At 40.7% G+C, this 25,323-nt stretch overlaps 1 protein-coding gene across 1 annotated transcript in view; it reads left to right on the top strand.

Annotated features, from left to right (window-relative positions):
- The window catches only part of GRHL2 (grainyhead like transcription factor 2), a 176,147-nt gene that overhangs the window by 37,562 nt on the left and 113,262 nt on the right, over positions 1-25,323 (top strand). The window contains exons 2-3 of the mRNA XM_032760147.2: positions 12,087-12,282; positions 21,544-21,611. Coding sequence (XP_032616038.1) covers positions 12,087-12,282; positions 21,544-21,611 — 264 coding nt within the window. The remainder of the gene's footprint in view (positions 1-12,086; positions 12,283-21,543; positions 21,612-25,323) is intronic.

Raw genomic sequence — 25,323 nt, forward strand, 5'->3', positions numbered from 1 at the left:
AAAAAAAAAAAAAAAAAAAAAAAAAAAAAAAAACAGCAACAACAACAACAAAAAACAAACAACGAAACAACGACGAGATCTCAGGCACTTGGATGCAATGCTGATCTAATGCTGGCTGCTACCTGAACCTGGGCAAGTCACTTAACACTCTATTCTCAATTTACTCATCTGTATGAAGGGCATGATATCCATATCTGACTCTAAGGTTATTATTAACATAAGGAATGCATGAGTTAACCCATGTGAGGGGCTTAGAACATTAGCTGGCATATAGTAGATGCTCAATAAGTAGTATGATGTTGTTATTGAAGATTACTTGAAAAGTCAAAAAGTAGAAAGGAGCAAATAAAAATTCACCTATAATCATTGTTAACGTTTTAGATTTTGATTTACACACACACACACACCACACACACACACATTAACTAATTTTAGTCATTTCATAAGTTGACACCTCTACAAATTCTCTCCATTTTTTAAATTCTTTTCTTGTTCTCTTCCTTGCACTTTGTATTGTGATATCCTTCTCATTTTCTAGAGCTCAGTGGGTTACCTTTCCTGTAGCTCTTTAGTTTTATTTCTAATCCTTTTACTTAATAGGTGAACTAAGAGCATGCTTAGCGCACTACAAAGCTGGGGCTCCCGAGGGGTTGGGGGAGAGAGAGAGAGAGACCATGCTTCAAGCAGTAGATCAGTATATTTTGCAATCAGTATCTAAAATGAAACCATCTTAATTTCAATGGACATAAATTTTGTTTTACAGTTTATTGTTTTTAAAAACTATGCACATTATGTGGTGGAGGGCATTATAATATTTTCACTGAATTAATCGAATCATCTCTTTCCCTAGCATAGCCATCTTTAAAGTGAAGCTATCAATATTGTCCTGGGCTTATGGATTCATTTCATTTCTAACATGGAAAGTATCTGTTATCTCTTGTGATTTGCCTCTAGCAAGCACTAAAAGGAGGGATATTGCTGAAAGCAACTAGCAGTCAAACAATCATTTTTGGCATTTAAATTGTGACATTAACCCTGGGTAGGAAAATTGGTTCATTAACTTCCATTTGAAAATCTTATTCTGTTAATGGGAAAAAGGCCAATATTCCAAAAGAAAAAAGTAATTATCACATTTTGAACCTTTGCTCTTTCATTTTTGGTCTGAATATGGTCATTTTTTTGCTAGGGAGATGAAGTGATTACCTAAGTCAGTAATCAGCCATAGTGAATCAGCTACAAGAAAATGAGACCAATCTCAAGTGCTCAAGACTCAGAATATAAACTATTTAGAGAGTAGAGTTCAGCTGGGCGCAGTGGCTCATGCCTGTAATCCCAGCATTTTGGGAGGCCAAGGTGGGCGGATCACGAGGTCAGGAGTTCAAGACTAGCCTAACCAACATGGTGAAACCCTGTCTCTACTAAAAATACAAAAATTAGCTGGGCGTGGTGGTATGCACCTGCAATCCCAGCTACTCAGGGGCTGAGGCAGGAGAATTGCTTGAACCTGGGAGGTGGAGGTTGCAGTGAGCCGAGATCATGCCACTGCACTCCAGCCTGGGGGACACAGCGAGACTCTATCTCAAAAAAAAAAAAAAGAGAGAGAGAGTAGAATTCATGTGCTCTCAAGATAAAGGCTATGCTTCTGTGTGTGCATGTGTGTGTGTGTGTGTGTGTGTGTGCGTGTGTGTGTGAGAGAGAGAGAGAGAGAGAAAGAGAAAGAGGTAGGGGAGAAGACAGTTGAGACGGAGTGCATAGCATGAAATCCTGGAAATTATATAAATGTTTCACTACTTCTTCTTAAGGAAAGGGTAGTGGGTAGAAATTTTCTTTTGCCCCTAAGTCAAGTCAGTGTTGGGAATGATGGACAACAGGTAGAAGAAAGGAATTCTTAATATCAGGCCTTTGCTGATTGAAGTTTAGCCTTCCCCTCCAGTTGCCTCAGGTCTGAATGTAAATATCTTTGGTTTCCTAGCTCACATTTAAGGAGAATAGAAGAATGAATCTCCACTTTTTTTTTTAATTTGAAGGGGAGAGTTAAGAGGGAGGAGAAAGATAGTTCAAATTGGATCGATGCTTACTAAATTAAATTTATAATTATGCTTCCTAAAATCAAGGCAACTTACATTTGCATAGCACTTTATAGCTCAAAACCAACTTTACAAATATGCTGTGAATTGATTTTATGAAAACATGAAGAATGCAGCTCCTCCCATTCTCTTATTAATATTTTAAGCCACAACTTTTACTTCAATTCCTCAATGGCAATGGAGCTTTTATTCATTCATTCAACAGATGTTAATTGACTACCAAGTATGACGAAGGCACTTTTCAAGGTGCTTGTGATATATTCATGAACAAAACAACCCCAGCCCTGTGGAGCTTAGGTTCTGGTGGAGGTAGACAGACAAGGAACATTGACCATAATAAAAAAGTAAGTTACATTGTGTTTAAGGAGGTGATGGCTGTTATGGAAAAAAGAAAGAGTCGAGAGCTGGGTAAGGGAGACAGAAAGTTTTAAAGGAATTGGAAATTCCAGCATGGGTGGAGGCAGGTTGCTGCATTAAATAGGGTAGTCAGGTTAAGTCTCATTAAGGTGAGATTTGGACAAAAGCTTAAAGGAGATGAGAGAGCTAGCCTTAGGTATCTGGGGGAAGAACATTCTGGGAAGATGAAAGAACTGAAGTCAAGGCCTTAAAGTGGGACCAGTGCAGCAAGATGAGAATGAGTGAGAAGGAGAATATCAGGAGAATAGACTGTAGAAGTAAGGGACCCATGATCCTGGGGGACCTGGTAGGTCATTGTAACAACCATCACTTCTATTCTAAAGGAAATGGGGAGTCATTACAGAATGGAGCATGAGAGGGCATGATGTGATTTCGTTTCAATGGGATTTCTCTAGATGCTGTTTTGTTGAGAATAGACTGGAAAGGAGGGAGGGGGTAATCATAAAAGCAGGGAAACCTATTAGGAAACTGTATTCATTTTCTATTCCTGTGTAACATACTATCTCAAAACTTAGCAGCTAAACTAGCATACATTCATGATGTCATGCACTTTCTGAGGAATCTGGGAGCAGCTTAGCTGTGAGGTTCTGGCTCAGGGTTTCATAAAGTGGCCGTCAAGTTGTCATCTGGGTTCATAATTGATTCAAGACTTGACTCAGACTGGAGAGTCTACTAGGCTCACTCACCTGGTTGTGGGCAGCCCTTAGTTCCTCACTGGCTATTTGTCAAGGCTTCAGTTCCTTGCCAAAATATGCCACAATATGGTAGTTTGCTAGTGCAAGGGGATGGTGTGGGAGTAGGGGAGAGACTTACAAAGATGGAAGCTGCAGAGTTTTATTATCTAACTCTGTAGTAATATACTATCACTTCTGCTATGTGCTGTTGGTCATATAGACCAACCCTGGTCCATTGTGGGAGAGGACTCACAAGGGTGTGAATTCTAGGAGTCAAGGATCAATGAGGGCCATATGGGAGGCTGGCTACCACAGAGACAATGCAATAATCCAAGTGCAAGATGATGGTGGCTTGGACCAGGGTGCTAGCAGTGGAGGTAGTGAGAAGTTGTCAGATTCTGGATATATTTTGAAAGTAGAACCAATGGGATTTTCTAATGAAGTGGATGTAAGAAAATGAGGAGTCAAGTATGACTTCAAGTATTGCAGCTAGAAGGGTAGAGTTTTCACCAACAGAGACTGGAAAGGCTGAGGGTGGACAAGGATTTAAAGTGTTGTGTGGTGGTGATTGAAGAGCAGATGTTTGGCTTCCCTACATTATTTGTCTTGCTCTTCTCTAATCCTCATCACGGCCCAATTAGAGGGCACTACTGTGTGTCTAGTGCTCTGCTAGGTGCATCACATGCATTTCTCTCATTTAATTTATCAGCTCTTTCACAAATGAGAAAGCTAAGATCCAGATAGGTTGAATCACTTGTGCTATGTGATAGGGCTAGTAAGTTCTATATGATAGGGATTTGACTCAGTGACCATCTCCTGTGGTCAGATTCTGGATGTATTTTGTAGCTGTGTTACCCTGGACAATTTAGTTAACCTTTGTGTGTGTTAACATTTTCTACAAACAATCTGACACACTTTAGATGTAAGTGCCTAAGGCCAGTCTGGGTGTGTAGGTGTGTTAATTTACTCAGGGAGATGTGTGTGTGTGTGTGTGTATGAATGCACTTGGGGATGAAGTAGAGTTTGGTGCTTCTAGAAGAAAGCCAAAGGCTAAGCTAGAGAAGAAGGTTTTCCAAATCCCAGGGTGAAGCCAGGCTGTTGTGAATCCAAGGCAGGACAAAGGCCGGTGACTGTGCATGGGAACTGCCGGGTTTTTTATCTGATGGAATGCCATTATTTTGGTGTCATTGGTGGATCTGATAGCTCAGTGACAGTTTCCTTTTTCTTTTCTTTTTTTTTTTTTGAGATGCAGTCTCACTCTGTTGCCCAGGCTGGAGTGCAGTAGCTTGATCTTGGCTCACTGCAGCCTCTGCCTCCCAGGTTCAAGTGATTTTCCTGCCTCAGCTTCCCGAGTAGCTGGGATTACGGGTGTGCACCACCACACCTGGCTAATTTTTTGTATTTTCAGTAGAGACAGGGTTTTGCCACATTGGCCAGGCTGGTCTCAAACTCCCAACCTCAGGTGATCCACCCGCCTTGGCCTCCCAAAGTGCTGGGATTACAGGCATGAGCCACTGCACCTGGCCTTCAGTGACAGTTTTCTTTGCATAGTCAGTCATCTTTGCATGATACAAATTAAATGGTAGATTATGTAATAAATAACACATAGGCTGTGAAAGTTTTTAGCAAAGGGAGGCCCTGAAAGACTAAAATAGGGAAAATCCTGGAAAATTTTTTGGAGGATGGGATGTTGCAGCTGGACTTTGGTAAGAGCACAATTTAGACAGAGAAGCAGGAAGGAAATTTCAGGCAGGGGAACAGTCTGAGCAAAGGTATAGATGTAAGAATGGGCATCTTTAGGAAGCTGCAGAGAAAATGGCTTAATTCCTTAAATTAAATAAGTACAAGGAAGTAAATTTTGAAAAGTAGGTTGGAACCAGATAATGGAAGACCTTAAATGTCAGACAGAGGATTTTGGACTTGATGTTATAGGCAGTAAAGAGTCATAGTATACTCTGAAAAAATTACGTTCCATGAAGATTATTTCACTAGCCTTCAATATGGATCAAAGAGGGGAAAGTTGAAGGCATGAAGAGATAAGACTGAAGCTGTAATAATAAATATGGTAGTTGACTTCACGTAAGGGATAAAGAAAAAGAATAAGAGCTAGCATACATGCAGCTTTTATAGTGTGTCAGTATATTTAATTCTGACAAAAATAGTAGGAAGTGAATATCATTATTCTGTCTACATTGGGATACTTCTCCATTTTATAGGTGAAGAAACTGATACACAGAAAGGTTAACTAAGTAACCCAGTGTAACACAGCTAATAAGTGGTGCAGCCAAGATTTGCACCCAGGCAGTCTGGCTTCAGAGTCTGGATATTAACACAGTACATAAGGTTCGGCCTTGAGTGACTGGGGACAGATAATGATTAGGAGTGACTGGTTGAGAACTGATGATTAGCTTAGTGTTGAAGACATTGAGTTTAAACTGACAGCAAGATTCTTTTTTTTTTTAACTTTTATTTTACATTCAGGGGTACATGTGCAGGTCTGTTATATAGGTAAATTCATGTCACAAGAGTTTGATGTACAGGTTATTTCATCACCCAGGTACTAAGTCTAGTACCCAGTAGTTATTTTTTATGCTCCTCTTCCTCCCCTCCCCGCATCCCCTGTCCTCTGGTAGGCACCAGTGTCTGCTGTTTGTCTCTTTGTGTCCATTTGTTCTCATCATTTGGCTCCCACTTATAAGTGAGAACATGCAGTATTTGGTTTTCTATTCCTGTGTTAGTTTAAGGATAATAACCTCTGGCTCCATCCATGTTCTTGCAATGGACATGATCCCGTTCGTTTTTATGGCTGCATAGTATTCCATGATATATATATGTACCACATTTTCTTTATCCATTCTTCTATTGATGGGCATTTAGGTTGATTCCATGACAAAAGGATTCTATGTAGAAATACAGAAATTGTTCTCAGGTACTATATATCTGTTAGTCATTAACATAGAGCAATGAAAGCTGTAAGAACAATGATGCAGAGAAATAAGAAAAAGACCAAGGAATGGTCAGAGTTAGAGAAAGAAGACGAGAGTTCAGGCAGAACAGAAATTAGGAAAGAATGGTTGGCTAACGAGAAGAACCACCTTAGCATAGTGTCTCACAAGTAAAGCAGGATTTTACAAAAGTAAAAAATGGCCAAGAAAATTCAAGGAGTTAAGACCTGAAAACTGTCCACTGGACTTTGAGCTGGTTATTAGTAGAATTAGTTCTATGGAGGGTACTACTAATATCTAGCTATTATCTATGGAAGATCTGTAATGCACCAAGCACTTCAAATGTAAATATCTGAGTGATTCCTTTAGAATAATATTATAAAATATCATGATACAGAGGAAGAAATGGAAGCTTAAAGAGATACCTGCACATCAAGGAGATGAGCAACTCATCTAAATTCACTCATTGATAGAGCTGAGATTTAAACTGAAGTTACCCAACTCCAAAAGCATCCTCCCCCTATATCAAGACAAAAATTCCATAAAACACAAACCAATGTCCTTGTAGAAATGGATATGAGAAGTTGATTAAAAGTAATAATTTGTGTGCATACTTCACCATCCTAGCTTTTTCCTTTGTTATTTTCTTTTTTAAAAAAATTTCTTTTCTTTCCTTTGTTTTTGTTGTCTACAAACCCTTGTGTCTAGGGCTGATTTTCAACAGATCACAGTGAGGGAGCTGCCCTGCTACATAAGAAGCCCTGACCCGGAAGCAGATCATTCACTAATGGTTTAGCACGGGGTTTCCCATGAACATGTATTGCATGACGGGCACTGTCCTAGTTTTTGTTTTGGATCCCAAGTGTCTTTATAAGTGGATTTGTGTCTGGATCTGTTGACTATAACTGCACATATCTTTAGAAGGGGAAAATGTTATGTGTTAAGCTTCCTCTGCTTCTCCCCAGCAAAGCATTCCTGCATTTGACTCTTATTATACTCAGGGGAGCATGGAGGGGGCTGTCCCAGCAGAATGATCTGGAGCCTTGCGGACTGGCTGGTCTTGGTCTCAGTGGCACAGCTGCGTTGTCCGTTTCACCGCTTCAGCTGATGACTCATCTCTCAGCCATCTCCCGGCATCCACACAGTGAAGTCATGGATTAAAGAAAACGAACAAGAAAAAAAAAAAAAGTTGTCTGTGTGACACGGCCTTAGCCTTGCTGTGATTGCTCTGGCGCTCCCCAAAATTTTCCTCCAAAGCAGAACCTTGGGATCCAGTTTACAGTTGCTGTTTACCGTTCTGTGTTTGAGGCTACCCAGGACATAGCCCATCTAAAGCTTCACAAAGGATATTTAAGAAGTGGACCAGAGCAGAATTAGAATTGCCCTTCCAAAAGAGCAATGATAAAACAGCTTCAGAGTGTTCCTAGCTGTGGTGAAAGTTGCTCTGTGAAACTTTCCTTTCTTTACAAGTCTACATTTTTGCTCAATGTACCAGAGAGATGATTCTGTTTTTATTAAATCAAACTTCATTCAACAGTGCTGTGAACCAGAGAGATTATAATTTGCGAAGAAAAAACCAAATTCATTGTGTAGTTAAAGGGAAGAGCATAAAAGGCCACTGTGGCTGTCAAGAATGTGAAAAGAAACAGCTAATAATATTCTGATTTCCCAAAATACTTTCTCCACTGATCACGTAAGGATTCATCAACAATTTCATTTTAGGGGAAAGGCTGATGGCGCTCTTAAATTTATGAGCAAAGCTTTGTGCTAGGAAAGATGAAATCAGCAAGCTAAGAGACTCAGCAGGAGGGAGTAGGGATTTCAAGAAGGAAGATTTAGGGAAAAATCTCTCCAGTGAATCAGGACACATCTTAGTGTAAATCGAGACTTGGCTCTGATCCTTCAGTTTGGTGCTTCCTGCTAAACTTTTGGAATTTAGCCAGTGTTATAATTAATACCTCACCCCACCCGCACTCCTCCACAGCAACGTGTGCATCTCTGAGGCATGACAGCATAAAATCCTCATCCTTTTCAATGGTGTGATCACTCCAAATAATGTGAAGTCCTTTTTGCAGGACTGGGCATTTTTGGAAGTGTGCATGATGCCTGTGCCTTCATGGGCAACGACTGAGGTTCCAAATCCTCTATTTTACTCTCCAAGTGGAGGCTGCAGACCAGGCACCCAGGGTGGCCCCAACTAATCAATTGTGGGGGGCGGGTGACACTGCCACAGCCAGGGCCCACCACCTCTGCTACCTTCTTAGTTCTTCCTGGAGGCCTCATTATAGAACCTCAGGAGTCCACCAACATTTCCTGTCTCCAAATCCAACCCTGCATATTTAGAAGTTTTCTACATGGAAATGCTATTTCATCATTACATTAAATATGTAAATTTTCCTAACAGACTCTCCAAAATAAATACAAATGTGCTCCTTTTGTAAGAAAATCCCATTATTCTGCACTACCAAAGTGTCCTTCACTTTAAAAAGCATTTCCCACATCTCGCCATCTCAGCATTGACCAGCACATTCCTACCTATGCTTTAGCTTTGTTTAGAAATGTTGGCCCCCTTCTTTGTCCTCTCATTAGGTTAGTCCCCTCTGTCGTGTGCCTTCACAACACCCCCCATGTCCTTTCTCACACGCATGGCTCTGTAATAGTGATATTCTCTCTCTCTGGCAGGTGTGTGGGGTAAGCAACAGTATGTCACGTGCCACTCCATCCTTAACAACCAGCACAATGTCTGGCAACTATTGGGCTCTCAATAAATATTTAAAGAATGTTGTTAAATGAACAACTTCAATTTCCCTTCAATTAATGATTATCTTTAAGACTTTTAAATTATACTCAACTTTACCAAAAATTGATATATCCACAAATTTTATGGGAACATAAAACTGTGCAGTGATAGTCATGCCTGTTATTTGCAAAGTACTATGCAGTTTGCAGAATCCTATTTTATCAATTATTTTATTTGATCTTCATAAGCACATTGTAAGGTAAGTAGGCACTGAACTATTTAAGAAAGTGAACGTTAGACATTACCCAGCTTCTCACCACTGTAAATGGTGAACAAATACTTACTTCTAAGGCCTATGCTACTCCATGTCACCACACTGCCTAACAGTATGGTAGTAAGCCCGCCAACCAGGGTGTTTTCTCATGTATTCCAAGAAACCTGATTATACCCTTGTAATCTAACTCATTTGCATTTGCAATTGAATCAATGTTCTCTCTTTCCTTCCAATCAGTTTCACCAAACCACTGGCTCAAAGAGCCTGATTCAGAGGCCTAAGGACCAGAATTCCACTCTGCTAAACATGCATTTCCCATCTGCCCCACCCCAAACATATCTTACCAATGTCAGTGTCTTTTTTTCTGACCTTACACCAAAGCATGCATCATGACAGCACACAAAGGGCCCTTGACACACTCTTTGCTGTGAGTTCACGCCAGTTCTCCATCACAAAGTGAGCTGAGGAACCATCTACCATTAGGAGATCCCACAGGAGTGTCAGCAAAAATAGACCACTTTTTTTAGTCTTTCTTTTTAAATTTTCTATTGTATTTTATTTCTATATTTTTCATTTCAATAGCTTTAGGGGTACAGGTGGTTTTTGGTTACATGGATACATTGTATAGTGATGAAGTCTGGGCTTTTAATGCACCTGTCACCTGAATAGTGTACATTGTACCAATGTTTGTTATATCACTCTGTTTGCCTTTGCATACCCATAGCTGCTTAGCTCCCACTTGTAAGTGAGAACATGTGGTATTTGTTTTTTGTTGTTGTTGTTCCTGAGTTACTTCACTTAGGATAGTGGCCTCCAGTTCCATCACCGTTGCTGCAAAAGACCTTATTTCATTCTTTTTTAGTGGCTGAGTACTATTTCATGGTGTGTGTGTGTGTACACCATGTTTTCTTTAACCACTCATCGATTGATGGGTACATAGGCTTTTTCCGTATCTTTGCAATTGTGAATTGTACTGTAATAAACATACGAGTGGAGGTGTCTTTTTAATATAATGATGTATTTTCCTTCGGGTAAATACCTAGCAATGGGATTGCTGGAAAGAATGGTAGATCACTTTTTGTTCTTTGAAAAATCTCCATACTGTTTTCCATAGAGACTGTACTAATAATATACATTCCTATCAACAGTATATAACTGTTCCCTTTCCATCACATCTGCACCAACATATGTTGGTTCTTGGCAAAAAGGGACCTCTTTTATGACTGCATGATCATCAGAAGTCCTTGGCAGTTGAATTTCTATTGATTGATGTTGGTGTTGTCTTTGCCAGCCTTGTCACATGTCCCTGCCATGTTACGATGTGCTGACATAGGTGTTACTGAAATACAATGTCTCATTGTTCCATGTTGGTTCCATTTCGATGAACAAGAATATGAGGGCTAGGAGAGAAGTGACCAAACCTGCAGGCTCTGTTATTTGAGAGCTGAGCACCCAGCAAGGGGAGATGCTGAGGACTGTCATGGTCTATGGGTACTTGAGTCATCATACTCACCTGAAGACGTTGCCTTGTTTGTCAATTGCTGCTTTATGCAAGGCTGGCTTGGTTAGGATTGATTGACTCCCACCCATTTCTGTTTCTACTGCAAATTCCCCATATAGACTCCCTCCCTTTCCATGATGGTCTTTGTAGCTTGTAGCTTTTATATCACCTAAATATTGTAGAATTCTGTAGCAGCACAGGATCTACAATAGAGTCCATCTCATTACTGCTGTTCCATATCATTTTACACAGCATTACCTGTAATACATTGTGTCTGCAAAGTAGCTTACATTGCCTTTTACATTGAGACATGGGTTGGTCTATAATTTGCTAGTAATTTCAAGTATAGATTAAACTAGATAAAACAGTTTTCAATAATCATTAGCATATTGATCACATTTAATGTCTTGCACATATTTATGATGAGAACTCAGAGAATTAAATGAAACCTGCTCTCTCTTAGGGTTCCATTATTGCATTCATTACTAAAGAATAATTAGGCCAGGCGTGGTGGCACATGCCTGTAATCCTTGCACTGTGGGAGGCCCAGGGAGATGGATCACCTGAGGTCAGGAGTTTGAGACCAGCCATCTCTACTAAAAATAGAAAAATTAGCCAAGCATGGTGGTGGGTGCCTGTAATCCCACTTACTTGGGAGGCTGAGGCAGAGAATCCTTGAACCTGGGAAGCGGAGGTTTCAGTGAGCCGAGATTGTGCCATTGCACTCCAGCCTGGACAACAAGAGTGAAACTCTGTCTCAGAAAAAAAAAAAAAAAAGAATAAATAAATAAAATTACTTGGCCCCTAGAATGACTGGATACAGAGCTCTGAGTTTGAAGAGGACCAATTGTTTTAGTCAATTTTGTGCTACTATAACAGAATACCTGACCCTGGGTAGAAATTTATTGGCTCACAGTTCTGGAGGCCGGGAAGTCCAGAATCAAGGGGCAGCATCTGACCAAGGACTTCTTGCTGCATCATCTTATGGGGAAAGATGGAAGGATAAAGAGAGAGCAAGACGGAAAGAGAGCAAGAGGGGGTGAATCTATTTCAGTCACAATGAACCCACTCCTTTGATAATGGCATTAATCCATTCATGACTTAAACACCTCTTAAAGATGAGTGGGCTCAACACCACGTGGAAGCCCTACCTTCCAATACCATCACAACGTTGACTAAATTTTAACTTAGGTTTTGGAGGTGATGAACATTCAAACCATAATACCAACTTATACTACTGGTACTACTTTTTAAAGACTTATTACTTCTCATAGACAGTAAAAAAATAAATCAGTAGTTGTCACTTTAACTTTAAACTTCTTCTCTTCCTTCTCCCCCATTCTGGGGAACTAAAAATTAATATTTGTAGTCATGTAATGTGTATATTATTAGGGGTAAGAAATTTGCTGTTTCTGAAAATGAACCTCACATTTCTCTTGTTTTTACAGTAATAAAAGACTAGTGGCCTTAGTGCCCATGCCCAGTGACCCTCCATTTAATACCCGAAGAGCCTACACCAGTGAGGATGAAGCCTGGAAGTCATACTTGGAGAATCCCCTGACGGCGGCCACCAAGGCCATGATGAGCATTAATGGTGATGAGGACAGTGCTGCTGCCCTCGGCCTGCTCTATGACTACTACAAGGTAGGTCCCCAGCCTCCACTTTTCTCTTCTTCCTGCTCCAGGACAACCCTTTGCTGGTGGGAAGAAGGAGCAGATTCTTTGTCCCAGGCCAGGGAACTAATAGCATTTCCAAACTCAATATAGAATTCAACCTCTTCCTGTTCTCATTGCCCCCTGCTTCCCCATCTACAAAGCTCAACTTTATCACCCACCCAGAGGAAGTGCTCATTTTGGGATAATATTTTTTGTGCTCTTTGTTCACATGCATAAATATTATTTGCATATTATTCTTACCATATTACAAAATACTTCCTTGTTGCTATGTTTACTTTAGGATTATTATTTTTGCTGAATGAAGTATATTACATGGTGTGGCTTTATTAGTCCATTTTCACACTGCTGATAAAGACGTACTGGAGACTGAGAAGAAAAAGAGGTTTAAGTGGACTCACAGTTCCACATGGCTGGGGAGGCCTCAGAATCATGGCGGGAGGCAAAAGGCACTTCTTACATGGCAGTGGAAACAGAAAATGAAGATGCAAAAGTGGAAACCCCTGATAAAACCATCAGATCTTGTGAGACTTATTCGCTATCACAAGAACAGTATGGGGGAAACTGCTCCCATGATTCAAATTATCTGCCACAAGGTCCCTCCCACAACACATGGGAATTATGGGAGCACAATTCAAGATGAGATCTGAGTGAGGACACAGAGCCAAATCATATCAGTGGCTGTACCATAATTTAGTTATTGATCAGTGGTTGAACATTTAGGTTGCCTCTAGATTTTTCTATTTATAAGAAACATTCAGGGTTTCTAGATTTTTCAGTTTTATAAGGAACATTCCAATGAACACTTTTTTTGGAAGACTTTTGCAGCAATTTCAATGCCTAATTTTGTTAAAACCCTAACTTTCTCCATTTGTTTTGATGAGTAGTAAATTTTTATTTTGAAAAAGTCTTAAGACAAAATAAATGTAATGCACTTACATTTCAAAAATTTACTTGCCATATGCTACCTATAAAACAGGAGTATTTCAGGAAATCAAACAAAAAACAATGATTTTTCTCAAGCATAAAGAACTATGCCTGGTATGACCTGCTCCTTCTGAATTATTGAAGTGTAAAAAATTGACAAGTATTTACTGAATGAGATTTATTGCCTGCCTTGATTGTAAACACCTTTGGCTGATGCTGGGAATTGGCACAAATGTGAGGATGGCTGTGTTTATTTTGCTGATTGGGCACAATGAACTCTTATTAACTCTTATTTTAGAATAAGAACTGAATCCCACCTCCCCTTCTCCCTCCATCATGGAAAAACCAGAGGTTTCGGCAAAATCATGCAGGAGAGATAATTTCCCTTTTAGTAACCTTTGGTCTCTGCTTCCTGTTTCCTTTCTGCTTCCTACTTCCTGTTAACTTCCAACAGCCTCCACTTTGCAAGCTGTTGTCTCCTGTCTCTCCCCTAAAACAGTTCTCATGCTTTCAAAAGATCTCCCACCACCACCTCTGGCATTGCCACCACACCTACTCTTCTGCCAGAGTTTTCTAAAATTACACATTCCTTTTCCAACTTCTTTCCCATTAAAACACTCAGGAGGGATTCCTCTTTTGGGGAGATGATTGAAAACAAAGCGAGGCTTTATCTAAGATGGAGAGCAAGGTATGAGTGGCAGGTGCAAGTGACTGACAGGTAGGACCATCCGGGGTATTTTAAATAAGGATATTGCTAACTCAAATAAATGCATCCTTTATAGTTAAGAAGTGCTGGATAAATATACGAAGGGCTTTCTATTGGTCTAGGCTTTCTCCAGTCTATGCTGACTTTCCCACTTATTAAGAGAGCCAGCACTGGCAGATTGTGACCACCCTCTTATGAAGGCATAAAACTCCCAGCAGGACTCCTGACATAGCAAGAAGGACCTTAACTCTGGGGGACTTGGGCTCCAGATGAAAGAATGCTTTAAGGCCTAAACTATATTGCATGTAACTAAGGCTATTTTCTCTACAGTGAAGGGGAATTCCTGAAAAAAAAAAAAAAAAAAAGTCTGAAAACCAAAATGATTTCATGGTAGGCTTTTTCTTCTTCTTCTTTTCTGGCTGTGGTTGTTTTATAGTTTTCATTCTTTCTGATTGAGGATCTCATTTCAGAAATGCAAGGATAAATTCTAAATGTTTCAAATTGAAAATTTTCAAAACGTATTGAGGATAGTTGGGAAGCACAGAGCTCATTAAATTAGGCTGCTTCGTGTACTGGACCACTTCTTGAGGGCTTAACTGTTTTTGGTCTCATCCTTAGAAAGAAATTGAAAAGTGATTTTCTTCTATGATGAAAAGAATAGTCAAAACTTGACAGTTGAATTGATCTTCAAAATCTATAAATATATCTTTAAAGTGACCCTGATTTGATTATTCAGATCATTACAACTTCTCTTTGTAACTTTTTTTTTTTTTTTTTTTTGAGATGGAGTCTTGCTCTGTCACCAGGCTGGAGTACAGTGGCATGATCTCAGCTCACTGCAACCTCCACCTCCTGGGTTCAAGCGATTCTTCTGCATCAGCCTCCCAAGTACCTGGGATTACAGGCACGCTCCACCACCACCAGCTGATTTTTGTATTTTTTAGTAGAGATGGGGTTTCACCATATTGGCCAGGATGGTCTCGATCTCTTGACCTCATGATCCGCCCTCCTCAACCTCCCAAAGTGCTGGGATTACAGGCGTGAGCCACCATGCCCAGCCTGTTTGAAACTTTTATAATGTTAAATTAATATGTCAGTTAATAGTTTTCATAAGGCTTTGAAGAAATATGTTGATCATATGTGGGAGAAATATGTTGTCCTTATTCTTTAAAATATAGATTTTATTCTATTATTGTGAAATGGATATAATTTCATATATCTGTATCTGATGGCAATTCTTTTTTTGTGTTAGTGAGAAAGAGAAGTATATCCTGAAACAAACATAATTAGTAATTTTTTTTTTTTTTTATACAGAGTCTCGCTCTGTTGCCCAGGCTGGAGTGCAGTGGCATGATCTCAGCTCACTGTAACCTCCATCTCCTGAGTTCAAACGATTTTCCTGCCTCAGCCTCCCAAGTAGCTGAGACTAAGACATACATCACCGCAACCGGCTAATTTTTGTTGTGTATTTTTAGTAGAGACGGGATTTTGCACATGTTGGCCAGGCTGCTCTTGAACTGCTGGCTTTGAGTGATCCACCCACCTTGACCTTCCAAAGTGCTGGGATTAGGCGTGAGTCACCACGTCCAGTCCATAATTAGTAATTTATGAAGGCAATGTATTTTATTTCCCACAGATGCAGAGGATAATTAAGTATTAGTAAATATGGGTGATTAAGTACTAGTAAATGTGGTACCTAGATTACCTGTCCTCTTATATATTTGCTAGCATTTAAAGGAAAGTTGAAATATTGCTTTCTGTAAATATTCTGAGATACCAGGTAGGGAGTTTACATAAAACTCAAGTTGCAGCCAAGTCTAGAACTCCTTCTGTTGAATTAATATTTCCAAGACTGTGTGGACTACTACAGTTACATAGCTTCTTTTATTTCACATGAGCTTTGCTATACTTTTGCTTGAAACATTTTAGTGTTTCTGGAAAGAATTGGTCTTATTTTCAAACACTGTATGTTCAAATGATCATTTTGAAGCCCTTTTCAGTTGCCCGGGTGTTCACAGCTTATATATGTTGGTGTTAAAGTTATAACAAAGTTAAATGTCCCTTGAGGATAGACCTCTTTCTGTAGTCAAGTGAAATGTTAATGAAACAAAGCAGTCTGGTTTTTTTGGTTTAAACGTGTGTAAACTCTGGGAAGTTAAATTATTGTAAAAATTGCTGCCGTGTTATCATTTACATTTTATAGACTTTCTATGCCTCTTCAGAGGATGAATTGATTCTATTTTTGTCAAAGAAACCATTTTTCCTCACTCCTGAAGTTGGAGTATATCACCCCTGAGGGGACAGTCATGGACTCTGTCCACAGGGAGGAGTTCATGAGCTACGCGCAGGCACTCCAGAAATGGTGGTCTCTGTCCTGTGAACGTGGCAAAGGCATACCTTTGCATAATACTTCATAAATTTCAAGATCTTTTGACCTACAGTTGATAACTGTCACCACAGGATCATTGCAGTGCAGTCCATCAGGTTTTACATTTTATAGTTCATGCAACTCAGTGGGATTTACCCAAGATCACAGGACAATCCTGTATGTTTCCTAATAGCCATTGTTTTACAATGTCCACCATTTACAAAATGCCCTTTTTTGAATTCATTTAAAAATTTTAAAAGTATGCATTTGGAGCTTAACAAGTTACTTACTCATCAAGTGGTGTTTATTTTTTAAAACCCAAATGTATAGAATCTGTCATAATTTAGAGACTAAAATTCTAGCCCAGTTCTCTATCCAGTTTAAACTACTTACCAATAATAGCTCCAAAGTTGTGTGACCTTTCCATGAATTTCAGGCATGGCAGAAAAATGTGACAGATTCAATTAGCCAGATATTTTAAAAATGTTTTGACTTACTTTATGTAACTTTATTTTCCGCTTGAAAGAGCTGGTTTATCATCATCTGGTTCCAGCTTTAGTGAAAAATAGGCTTCCCTGGTCAGTTGGTTTCTATCTGTTCTATTGACCAGTACTGCTGGAAACCAGTTTGTTGGTTGATTTGTTTGTCCATCTATCCATCTATCTATCTATCCATCAATCCATCCATCCATCCATCCATCCACCCACCCAACCACACACCCACCCAAAAAATGTTCACTAAGTAGCTATGACCTTCCAGCAATGGGGGTAAATATTGGATATCTAAAGGCAGGTGATATTCAGTTCACCACCTCAGAGAGATCACCGACAATCACAGTCCAGGACAAACACTGTGCTATAAACCTATAACCATGGTTTATGGAGTTCAATGCTCTAAAAGGGGTATGCTCCAAGAGCAGTGGGTTGACTGACAACCTCCCAGATAATTCACCAGCTTTCCAGAGGAAGCAATGCCTACTCTGCCACAGAGTAGAGGATGATCTGTCATGTGCACAGACCAGGACAGAAAGAGAGAGAGACAGAGAGTTGGTGAGGGGAGTTCATAACAAGGGTAAGATGCCTAAGATGATTCCTGGATTAATCAAGGCAGAGAGTACAGAATAAAGGCTCTGAGGAGAACAATAATTAAGAGTTGAGTTTGATGTGCCTGCAGGATGTCCAGGTAGGGACATCTAGGACTCAAGGGAAGAGACCAAGTTCAGAGTTCTCAGTTTAACTAAAGATGGTTTGTAAAGCCAAAGTTTCAAAAAAGAGCATGGTTCAAAGAAGAGCAAACCTGCAGGTTAATAACCACCTTTATGGTATTGTGCCTAGCACCTTAGACCAAGCACAGCTGTCTGCACAGAGCTCACATCAGGGGCTCTTGGCAACAGTAACATTCACTTCCATGAATCTTTGGGAGTCGCTAACATGTTTCAGTGTTTGGAATCCCTATTCTTCTATTTCTTTGGTCCTGCCCTTTCCAGGCCATTTTCATTGATCCATCGATTCTTTCAATAAGTATTTAGTGAGGGCCTACTACATTCCAGGCACTGAGGACATAACCATGTACAAGGTAGGCATAGAGATTGCCATATCATGGACACAGAAAATTAGATGGGACTCAAAGTATGGGCACAAGTTAGCCTGGAGAAGGCATGGGTGGTGGTGTGGGTGTAGGAGGGGTGGAGCATGTTCTAGGGAGAGAGGACTTTGTGTGATGCCTCTTTTATGAGAAGGAGCGTATGCATGGTCATAGATATAGTTGGCCCAAGTGTGAGAAGCAAAAACAGGGGCTGCCTACATTGAGATGGGAGACGTTTTTGAGACTACCTACCTGAGAGTAATGGGAAGCACTGAAGGATTTTAAGTACAACAGCAACACGACGAGATCAGACTGCACTTTAAGCAGACCACTCTGAGTCTTCCTAATGGATCCAGAAATAATTCACAGTTATGAAGTCAAGGAGAGGAGAGACAAGTTAGGAGCTGATTTCAGCAGCCCAAGCAAGGGACCCTGGAGGCTGAGCCTGGAGGCTGATGTCCAGGGGCAGGGGATGGGTTTCAGAGGCACAGGGGACTTTGTGCCACCTGGTTGGAAGGGGAGAGGGCGAGGGATGCTTGACAGTCAAGAAAAATGTGATGGTGCCATAGCACACAACAAAAGAAGTAAATCATCTGTCCCTGCTTCAGAGGCTCTTCCTCGTCTGGCCTTTGCTCATCTCTGAGGCCACATCTCCCCCAACTCATTCCTCATGCTGGCCATGCCTTCCTTGTGCTGTCCTGCCCTCTAACCTTTTTATAAGCAGCCCTGGTGGCTAGAAAGCCTTCTCCATCCACCTGACAAATTCCTACCCATGGCTCAGCCCCTCTGGGGAGCTCCGTCCTCTAGGCTTCCAGAGAACCCTGTCAGTAGCACAGTTTTATCTCATATCATGGGGTACTGAATTTTTAAAACACTATAGGAATAACTATATTTTAGGAAAGAAACTAAGTGCTCTCTAGGGGTGTGGGCGAGTCATAAACTCAGGGTCTAGTGGCAGGCAGAACTGGGAAGGCAGGTCTCCTTTTTTCTATATATGTATAGTTTTCCAGTTTATTAAGTTTTTAATCTCAATGCCAATGGAATTTCTTTCTCCATTTTTTCCCCTCTTTTATTATTTATTTTTATTTTTTAAATTATGATACTTTAAGTTCTGGGATACATATGCAGGTCTTTTTTAAAAAAATTTATCATTTCAACTTTTGTTTTAGATTTGGGGGTATGTGTGCAGGCTTGTTACATGGATATATTATGTGACACTGGGGTTTGGGATACGACTGTGCCCAGCACCCAGGTAGTGAGCATAAGACCCAAAAGGTAGTTTTTCAGCCCTTGCCCTGCATCGCCGCCTTAGTAGTCCCATGTCTGTTGTTCCCATCTTTATGGCAATGTGGACCCAATGTTTAGCTCCCATTTATAAGTCAGAACACGTTGTATTTGGTTTTCTGTTCCTGCGTTTATTCGCTTAGGATTATGGCCTCCAGCTCCACCCATCTTGCTGCAAAGGACATGATTTCATTCTATTTTTATGGCTGTGAGGTCTCCTTTAATACTTACTTCTTCCTTAATGCCTTTAAAAAAATTGTCATAAAAGATATATAACATAAAATTTACCATTTTAACCATTATTAAGTGTCCAGTTCTGTGGCATTAAGTGCATTCACATTGTTGTGCAAACATCGCCACCATCCATCTCCAGAGCCTTTTCATTTTCCCAAATAGAAAACTCTGTACTCCTTAAACAATAATTCCCTTCTTATCCTCCTACCTGCTGGTCCTCTCTGTTTTACCCTCTGTCTATGAATTTGAGTCTTCTGGGGTGCCTCATGTAAGTGGAATCATACAATATTTGTCCTTTTGTATCTGGCTTAGTTTTTTAGTGTAGTGTCTTCAGGGTCCCTCCATATTATAGCATGTACCTTAATTTCATTCTCTGTTAAGGCAGCATAGTATTCCATTGTATGGCCATGTCCCATTTTGTTTTTCCATTCATCTGCTGACAGATGCTTGGGTGGTTTCCTCCTTCCGGCTACTGTGAATAGTGCTGCAATGAACACAGGTGTATTGACTATTGAAATTGTATGTTTATCTGTCATCTTCAATAGATGATGAGAACTATCATTTATCTCATTTCTATCCAGTGTTTAGCAATGCCTGGTATAGTATACACTCTGAAAGTTAACATGAATGATTTACAATTGATTTATTTTTTATTAACAAATATAAAGTACCAGATACTCCAAGCGCTTAGAAAATTAAATTAACTCATTTAATTTTACTAAAAATCTGTGAGATAAGGGACTATTGTTATGCCCATTTTACAGATGAGGAAAGTGGGACAGAGTTTACTGAGTGGTAGAGCTGAGATTTGAACTCAGGCAAGCAGGCTCTGGGTCTGGACTCCTGGCCACCCTGCTCTGTCCCCACCCTAACCAGGTGTCAGGGCTTGTGTACATATTCAGGTAAGAGGAAATCACAGGAATTTCTAGAGGACTCCAGTAGAGGATGATTTTCATGAATGTTCTTTCATCTCAAGAAAGCAAAACTGCTTTTTGGGTGCAACGGAGTTTGGCTAGAAGGAAGATCTGGAGATAGAGCAAAAAAAAAAAAGAAAGAAAGAAAAATACACAAACAAAAAATTCAGTCAACCAACCCAATTCAAGCCTACTTATTCATGTGTTTGAAAACAATGGCAGAGTAAAGGATCTAGGATGCAGTAGATGATTAGATGATGGTCAGAGACACAGCTGGTGGGATGGCCCTTCTCTCAATGAGCACTTTTTCAATATTTTTCAGGTAATATGTTGGCATTGGGAGTTTTTTTTTTTTTTTTTTTGAGACTGAGTCTCGCTCTGTCGCCCAGGCTAGAGTGCAGTGGCGCGATCTTGGCTCACTGCAAGCTCCGCCTCCAGGGTTCATGCCATTCTCTGGCCTCAGCCTCCTGAGTAGCTGGGACTACAGGCGCCTGCCACCACGCCCGGCTACTTTTTTGTATTTTTAGTAGAGATGGGGTTTCACCGTGTTAGCCAGGCTGGTCTCGATCTCCTCACCTTGTGATCCGCCTGCCTTGGCCTCCCAAAGGGCATTAGGAGTTTTAAGACAATAATGAAAGCGTATTTAGAAACAAAATTGTGGAAGCAAGTCCACAAGCTGTGTAGGAAGGTGGACAAAGTGGGACCCAGATATACTGGATGCTTCCCCCAGCTGCTGGCTCAGTACGGCCCCCCGTGCCTAAGGCCCTCACCATGTCAGCACTTAAAGTTCTCATCAGAGAGGAGGTAGATCCCTGTTCTTTGTGGTGACATTTGTTGTAACTCTATTTTCTGTCTGATCAAAGGCACCCAAGTCTAGATTCACCTCTGCTCACATTGTTCCTCTCCCCTCTTCCACTCCCAAGGTGGGGAGTGCATGAGAGGTGCTCGGGTCCAGGGAGAGTCACCTAGGCCAGCTGTGAGCAGCCGAATCATGTCTGTTGTGGCCATATGTTTATCACCAACCCTTTGTCTCTGGCTCCATAATCATTGTCACTCAGGCTACTCGCCTTTAACATCTCCTGGTGATAGCAACTTTTCCACTGTTTCCTGGAGAACAGTCCATTTTGGTTTCTTTGCTTATGCTGGTGTCCAGCTCTGAACATGGTCATGGTTGCATCTGTGTACGTCTGACTGATGGTTGGTGATGTTTCCAGGTTCCTCGAGACAAGAGGCTGCTGTCTGTAAGCAAAGCAAGTGACAGCCAAGAAGACCAGGAGAAAAGGTAAAGAAATTTGCCTGGCCCCCAAAATAACTGTATGTTTTCTGAAAACAATGTTATTAAACTGTATGTTTTGTTCTTGAGAGGAGATGGGGTCAAGAAGCTTAGCATCCTCTATCTGTCTTTTGAGTCTGGACCAATGCTAGATCTCTCAATGACGAGAGCAAATTGCATGTTTGTTGTGCATCCAAAGGGTCTCTCCACCCTCTTCAGATATGCCCTTCCAAGGAGGCTTAAAATCCTGAGTCAGAGGTGAGATGCTGGTAAGACAGCCCATTGCTGGGATTAACTTTTCTGATCAACCCTATGGCATTATAACTGCAATTAGGCCCCTCAGGAAGTGAGACACTTGAAGGACTGCTTTCGATGATAGGGGGAGGGGAAAGAAAGGAGGTTGGGCTCTTTCTCAGCCAAGGGAGGCACAGGTTGAGGCGACTGTAAGCGCTACTGCTGTCAGGGTGAAGGGGCAGGACAGCTGCAGGAGATCACTATGGAACACCCCTTGTCTGCCCTCCTCAATCAAGAACCAGCTGAAAAGCAAGGCACAGTCAGATAAATTGAGATTCAAAAGGGGCAAAGAATCAAAAGCAGCTTTATTTCTGATGAAGCCAATTGGAGAATGTGACTTGGAATCTGCAGCTTTTAACATTTCAGTCCTGACTTAGGTAACTGTACCTATTCAGTCCCAGGCATGACTTTGTACCATTTATGGCACAGCAGGGGTGACTGGAGGGAGAGTCCCCTCTCTTTGGCCAGGATGATCCAGAAAAAGAGACAGAACCAGAAGGGACTGAATCACCGTGCTCAGCTACTTCTTTCAAACTCATCCACTTCTTTTTTTTTTTTTTTTGTGATGGAGTCTCGCTCTGTCACCAGGCTGGAGTGTAGTGGCACCATCTTGGCTCACTGTAATCTCTGCCTCCCAGGTTCAAGCTATTTTCCTGCCTCAGCATCCTGAGTAGCTGGGACTACAGGTGCGCACCACCATGCCTGGCTAATTTTTTGTATTTTGGTAGAGACAGAATTTCACTATATTGGCCAGGATGTGCTCTATCTCCTGACCTCGTGATCCGCCTGCATCAGCCTCCCAAAGTGCTGGGATTACAGACGTGAGCCACCGCACCTGGCCCAAACTCATCCACTTCTTTCAAACTCACCCATCAATAAATCTTCCCCTGCAGTAGGATGGAGAGAAGCCATAGTGTTTTTCTACTGGAGGTTCTTCCATATGGAAATAAAATCCCCTACTAGCACGTGTCAGAATCTGACCTGGCCTTGATAGGAACTGCTTGTGACATTACAGTCTTCTGTGATTAGCAGCAGGGGCCTCTCCACCAACCAGCAGCCCTGTGCTGTGCAGCATCTCCAGGGCACAACCCCAGCAGAACATGAAGGCTGCCTGCATCTGAGTCACTGTTCCATTAGGGATCTCCTGAAACTCCACACTGCCCTGGCGTCCTGGGACCTCACTGGCAGAAGGGATGACAAGGAAGAAGAGGCTGACACTCTTCAGGCCCTAAAACTTTTCCTTGACCCAGCCAGTTTTATTGAGTTAAGCCATCTGCTTAGTCCTGTGCTGGAATTGTAGCAGGATCAGGGAAAAACAAGTTTAAGCCATGTGCTCTGTCTACCTTTTACATTACTGACAAATGAGTATCTCTTAGGACAACATTACAAAGCAACAGCTGCTCATTGTGTTTTAATGGTTACTTTTGTGATTTTCACGGAGCATTTTTTTTTTTTAAACTGCAGTGAGGTATAGACTAAACTACCTTGTATAGATTAATTATGACTTAGACTTCTCATTGAATATAATTTGGAAGGATGTCATTGTCATCTGCAGCATATTCATGAATTAAGGTGTCATATGTTAACATAGTATCATTACAACTGTTTGTATACAGAAGTTGCTACCTGGAAAAATAACAGAATCTCAATGACATGATCCAAATTTTCTAAAAAGTATGTTTAACACACCATTATTATCATTGCATTTTTCTCATATTATAATATTTGGTTCAATTTTAAATTCTATTGCAGGTAATTACTACCTTGCAATAATTCTTAGTTTTAATTATCCATTTTTTGGATGTCTTTGTGAAGTTCTCTGGTATTGGCTTCAAAAGCTAAAACTGTTTAACAGAGGCATAGTTACACATTTTAGGTTGGTGCCGAATCTGTTATTTTCTCGTGGTATGATAACAATATTCAACAAGATTTATACAATTCCATAGCTTGCTTATTTGTTTATTAGGACACCAAAGCCAAAAAATATTTTGACTTGTATTCTTTCTTTAGAATTCCTATGTTTTACATGAATTAAAGAATTAAGAAACTTGGCCCCAAATGGACTCTATAGAGAAGTTGGTTAACTTTGAATATTTTGGCAAAGCCAATGAGACTGTGTGTGTGCAAAGCCTAGAGTGGAAACTGGGTAACAACTTTGTAGCCAATAAATGTAGACCAACTTATGTACTCCTAACCTGTAGGGGCTTATCCCCAAGTATTAATGGTTATTTCTTCACTCAAGGATCTGGGCTGACATGAGTTCGGGAAATCCTGGGTTTTGATTTAACAGGTGAAGGAATGCTGGAACCTTTACTGGGTTCATGATGTTTGCAACCCACTCAGGGTGGTCGTGTTATGGCAATTTTGTTTGTTTGTTTTTTATTATTGATTTCATCATGGACTCTTTTTTTTGTGTGTATGTGAGGAATATCTATTAACATTCCACGCAATGTTTAAACAATGAGGTTTAGGACATGGTAATGTAAATGGGTGGTCTGGGTTTTGGCATCCTCTAACTAGCTGGATTCAGATGAAACATAAATTCTAAATTTTCACTATTTCTTATGTACAGGTTCGCCCTATTGATTTGATCACGAAATCAGGTCATTACTTAAGGCCAGAAAGTGTGTAGACTTGTGATTTTACTCCTTAGGAAATTATTTTCTAGACTTATTTCTTCCTACACATAAGGTTTTAGATATCTTAAATATTTTTCTATTTGCTGTGTTCATGTGGAGAAATTCTTTTTGCAAGTTTCACTTTGAAGTTTCATCTGAAAAATCAAAGCTGAAAATATCAACTCCTGCTTGGTAGTTAGGCAAGCTCAAAGGCTAATGGGCTTCCTTCTTTACACACAGGAGCCAAGAGAGCCCAGTTCTTGGAAGAACATTTTTTTTTTTTGAGATGGAGTTTTGTCCTTGTTGCCTGGGCTGGAGTACAATGGCATGATCTCAGCTCACTGCAACCTCCGATCCTGGCGGGTTCAAGCGATTCTCCTGCCTCAGCCTCCTGAGTAGCTGGGATTACATGCATGTGCCACCATGCCTGGCTAATTTTGTATTTTTAGTAGAGATGGGTTTTCTCCATGTTAGTCAGGCTAGTCTCGAACTCCCGACCTCAGGTGATCCACCAGCCTCGGCCTCCCAAAGTGTTGGGATTACAGGCATGAGCCACCATGCCCGGCCTCAGAAGAGCAAATTTTAAGAGAATAGTCCTCACAATGAGAGAGGCCAGAAAGCCCCAGAAAGCACATGCTAGATAAAAAACAGAAACAAACAAACAACCCAGGCATCAGAGAGAAGGCAAACAATTTATTTTCTCTCCACATTACTCAGAAGAATCCATAAATTAGTGAGAGGTGGCCCCAAACTTGCACTGACCAGAGGGACTTTGCTAATAAAATCATTTTACTGTCAACAATAATTTT

This window comes from Hylobates moloch, unplaced genomic scaffold, assembly GCF_009828535.3.
Source record: "Hylobates moloch isolate HMO894 unplaced genomic scaffold, HMol_V3 SCAFFOLD_9, whole genome shotgun sequence".
Taxonomy (NCBI): Eukaryota; Metazoa; Chordata; class Mammalia; order Primates; family Hylobatidae; genus Hylobates; species Hylobates moloch.